Here is a 5,000-nt window from a genome sequence, read left to right as displayed (position 1 = left end):
CCCACAAACCCACTCTCACTCCCTACCCAACCCCACAAACCACTCTCACTCCCTTACCCAACCCACAAACCCACTCTCACTCCTTACCCAACCCACAAACCCACTCTCACTCCCTACCCAACCCACAAACCCACTCTCACTCCTTACCCAACCCACAAACCCACTCTCACTCCCTACCCAACCCACAAACCCACTCTCACTCCCTACCCAACCCACAAACCCACTCTCACTCCCTACCCAACCCACAAACCCACTCTCACTCCTTACCCAACCCACAACCCCACTATCACTCCCTACCCAACCCACAACCCCACTCTCACTCCTTACCCAACCCACAAACCCACTCTCACTCCTTACCCAACCCACAAACCCACTCTCACTCCCTACCCAACCCACAAACCCACTCTCACTCCCTACCCAACCCACAAACCCCACTCTCACTCCTTACCCAACCACAACCCACTCTCACTCCCTACCCAACCCACAAACCACTCTCACTCCTTACCCAACCCACAAACCCACTCTCACTCCTTACCAACCCACAAACCCACTCTCACTCCCTACCCAACCCACAAACCCACTCTCACTCCTTACCCAACCCACAAACCCACTCACTCCCTACCCAACCCACAAACCCACTCTCCTCCTTACCCAACCCACAAACCCACTCTCACTCCCCTACCCAACCCACAAACCCACTCTCACTCCCTTACCAACCCACAAACCCACTCTCACTCCCTACCCAACCCACAAACCCACTCTCACTCCTTACCCAACCCACAAACCCACTCTTACTCCCTACCCAACCCACAAACCCACTCTCACTCCTTACCCAACCCACACACCCACTCTGACTCCTTACCCAACCCCACAAACCCACTCTCACTCCCTACCCAACCCACAAACCCACTCTCACTCCCTACCCAACCCACAGACCCACTCTCACTCCCTACCCAACCCACAAACCACTCTCACTCCTACCCAACCCACAACCCCACTCTCACTCCCTACCCAACCCACAAACCCACTCCTCACTCCCTACCCAACCCACAAACCCACTCTCACTCCCTACCCAACCACAAAACCCACTCTCACTCCTTACCCAACCCACAAACCCACTCTCCTCCCTACCCAACCCACAAGCCCACTCTCACTCCCTACCCAACCACAAACCCACTCTCACTCCTTACCCAACCCACAAACCCACTCTCACTCCCCTACCCAACCCACAAACCCACTCTCACTCCTTACCCAACCCACAAACCCACTCTCACTCCTTACCCAACCCACAGCCCACTCTCACTCCTACCCAACCCACAACCCCACTCTCCCTCCCTACCCAACCCACAAACCCACTCTCTCCTTACCCAACCCACAAACCCACCCTCACCTACCCAACCCACAAACCCACTCTCACTCCCTACCCAACCCACAAACCCCACCCTCACTCCCTACCCAACCCACAAACCCACTCTCCTCCCTACCCAACCCACAAACCCACTCTCACTCCTTACCCAACCCACAAACCCACTCTCACTCCTTACCCAACCCACAAACCCACTCTCACTCCCTACCCAACCCACAAACCCACCCTCACTCCCTACCCAACCCACAAACCCACTCTCACTCCCTACCCAACCCACAACCCCACTCTCACTCCCTACCCAACCCACAAACCCAATCTCACTCCCTACCCAACCCACAAACCCACTCTCACTCCTTACCCAACCCACAAACCCACTCTCACTCCCTACCCAACCCACAAACCCACTCTCACTCCTTACCCAACCCACAAACCCACTCTCACTCCTTACCCAACCCACAAACCCACTCTCACTCCCTACCCAACCCACAACCCCACTCTCACTCCTTACCCAACCCACAAAGCCACTCTCACTCCGTTACCCAACCCACAAACCCACTCTCACTCCCTACCCAACCCACAAACCCACTCTCACTCCCTACCCAACCCACAAACCCACTCTCACTCCCTACCCAAGCCACAAACTCGCTCTCACTCCCTTACCCAACCCACAAACCCACTCTCACTCCCTACCCAACCCACAAACCCTCTCACTCCCTACCCAACCCACAAACCCATTCTCACTCCCTACCCAACCCACAAACCCACTCACTCCTTACCCAACCCACAAACCCACTCTCCTCCTTACCCAACCACAAAACCCACTCTCACTCCCTACCCAACCCACAAACCCACTCTCACTCCCTACCCAACCCACAACCCCACTCTCACTCCCTACCCAACCCACAAACCCACTCTCACTCCCTACCCAACCCACAAACCCACTCTCACTCCTCAACCCACAAACCCACTCTCACTCCTTACCCAACCCACAAACCCACTCTCACTCCTTACCCAACCCACAAACCCACTCTCACTCCCTACCCAACCCACAAACCCACTCTCACTCCTTACCCAACCCACAAACCCACTCTCACTCCTTACCCAACCCACAAACGCACTCTCACTCCCTACCCAACCCACAAAACCCACTCTCACTCCCTACCCAACCCACAACCCCACTCTCACTCCCTACCCAACCCACAAACCCACTCTCCTCCCTACCCAACCCAACCCCACTCTCAGCCCCTACCCAACCCACAAACCCACTCTCACTCGCTACCAACCCACAAACCCACTCTCACTCCTTACCCAACCCACAAACCCACTCTCACTCCCTACCCAACCCACAAACCCACTCTCACTCCCTACCCAACGCATAAACCCACTCTCACTCCCTACCCAACCCACAAACCCACTCTCCTCTCCTTACCCAACCCACAAACCCACTCTCACCCTACCCAACCCACACTCTCACTCCCTACCCAACCCACAAACCCACTCTCACTCCCTACCCAACCCACAAACCCACTCTCACTCCCTACCAACCCACAAACCCACTCTCACTCCCTACCCAAACCCCACAAACCCACTCTCCTCCTTACCCAACCCACAAACCCACTCTCACTCCCTTACCCAACCCACAAACCACTCTCACTCCCTACCCAACCCACAAACCTACTCTCCCTACCCAACCCACAAACCCACTCTCACTCCCTACCCAACCCACAAACCCACTCTCACTCCCTACCCAACCCATAAACCCACTCTCACTCCCTACCCAACCCATAAACCCACTCTCACTCCCTACCCAACCCATAAACCCACTCTCACTCCCTACCCAACCCACAAACCCACTCTCACTCCCTACCCAACCCACAAACCCACTCTCACTCCTTACCCAACCCACAAACCCACTCTCACTCCTTACCCAACCCACAAACCCACTCTCACTCCCTTACCCAACCCACAAACCCACCAGTTCAAACCCACCTTAAGCCCATGGGCATTACGTGTTATAATGGCATGGTACCGAGCCGTAAGATTGAACAGGTGTCTTCTCCACTCCGCCAAGACGATACGGCTGAGGAGACCCAGCTCATCGTCCGTGGGCAGCTGCACTCCGCGACTCAGCTGGAAGGAGAGCAGCTGATAAAAAAGCTGGAGGGGGTGTCAAGATGTTAGAAATGTTGGAAATGTTAAAAGTGTTAAAATATTAAAATGTTAGAATGTTAAAATGTTTGGAGAGTTGATGGTCTGGTGTTAAAAAAGCTGGAGGGGATGTCATGATGTTAGAAATGTTGGAAATGTTAGAATGTTAGAATGTTAAAATGTTTGGAGAGTTGATGGTCTCGTGTTAAAAAAGCTGGAGGGGATGTCAAGATGTTAGAAATGTTGGAAATGTTAGAAATGTTAAAATGTTAGAATGTTAAAATGTTTGGAGAGTTGATGGTCTGGTGTTAAAAAAGCTGGAGGGGATGTCAAGATGTTAGAAATGTTGGAAATGTTAGAAATGTTAGAATGTTAAAATGTTTGGAGAGTTGATGGTCTTGTGTTAAAAAAGCTGGAGGGGATAAGATGTTAGAAATGTTGGAAATGTTAGAAATGTTAGAAATGTTAAAATGTTAAAATGTTTGGAGAGTTGATGGTCTGGTGTTAAAAAAGCTGGAGGGGATGTCAAGATGCTAGAAATATTGGAAACGTTAGAAATGTTAGAAATGTTAAAATGTTAGAATGTTAAAATGTTTGGAGAGTTGATGGTCTGGTGTTAAAAAAGCTGGAGAGGATGTCAAGATGTTAGAAATGTTGGAAATGTTAGAAATGTTGGAAATGTTAAAATGTTAGAATGTTAAAATGTTTGGAGAGTTGATGGTCTGGTGTTAAAAAAGCTGGAGGGGATGTCAAGATGTTAGAAATGTTGGAAATGTTAGAAATGTTAAAATGTTAGAATGTTAAAATGTTTGGAGAGTTGATGGTCTGGTGTTAAAAAAGCTGGAGGGGATGTCAAGATGTTAGAAATGTTGGAAATGTTAGAAATGTTAAAATGTTAGAATGTTAAAATGTTTGGAGAGTTGATGGTCTGGTGTTAAAATAGCTGGAGGGGATGTCAAAATGTTAGAAATGTTGGAAAGGTTGGAAATGTTAGAAATGTTAAAATGTTAGAATGTTAAAATGTTTGGAGAGTTGATGGTCTGGTGTTAAAAAAGCTGGAGGGGATGTCAAGATGTTAGAAATGTTGGAAATGTTAGAAATGTTAGAATGTTAAAATGTTAAAATGTTTGGAGAGGTGATGGTCTTGCGTTAAAAAAGCTGGAGGGGATAAGATGTTAGAAATGTTGGAAATGTTAGAAATGTTAGAAATGTTAAAATGTTAGAATGTTTGGAGAGTTGATGGTCTGGTGTTAAAAAAGCTGGAGGGGATGTCAAGATGTTAGAAATGTTGGAAATGTTAGAAATGTTAGAAATGTTAAAATGTTAGAATGTTAAAATGTTTGGAGAGGTGATGGTCTGGTGTTAAAAAAGCTGGAGGGGATGTCAAAATGTTAGAAATGTTGGAAATGTTAGAAATGTTAAAATGTTAGAATGTTAAAATGTTTGGAGAGTTGATGGTCTTGTGTTAAAAAAGCTGGAGGGGATG

The 5,000-nt window shown here is 49.0% G+C and overlaps 1 protein-coding gene across 2 annotated transcripts in view; it reads right to left on the bottom strand.

Annotated features, from left to right (window-relative positions):
* Positions 1 to 5,000, bottom strand: part of LOC113818129 (uncharacterized) — a 108,288-nt gene that overhangs the window by 14,168 nt on the left and 89,120 nt on the right. For both annotated transcript variants that reach the window (XM_070116744.1, XM_070116745.1), the window contains exon 4: positions 3,356 to 3,496. In XM_070116744.1, coding sequence (XP_069972845.1) covers positions 3,356 to 3,496 — 141 coding nt within the window. The remainder of the gene's footprint in view (positions 1 to 3,355; positions 3,497 to 5,000) is intronic.

The sequence above is a fragment of the Penaeus vannamei genome, chromosome 39, assembly GCF_042767895.1.
Source record: "Penaeus vannamei isolate JL-2024 chromosome 39, ASM4276789v1, whole genome shotgun sequence".
Classification (NCBI taxonomy): Eukaryota; Metazoa; Arthropoda; class Malacostraca; order Decapoda; family Penaeidae; genus Penaeus; species Penaeus vannamei.
Note: the sequence above shows the minus strand (reverse complement) of the source record. Positions and strands in the feature narration are given on the sequence as shown.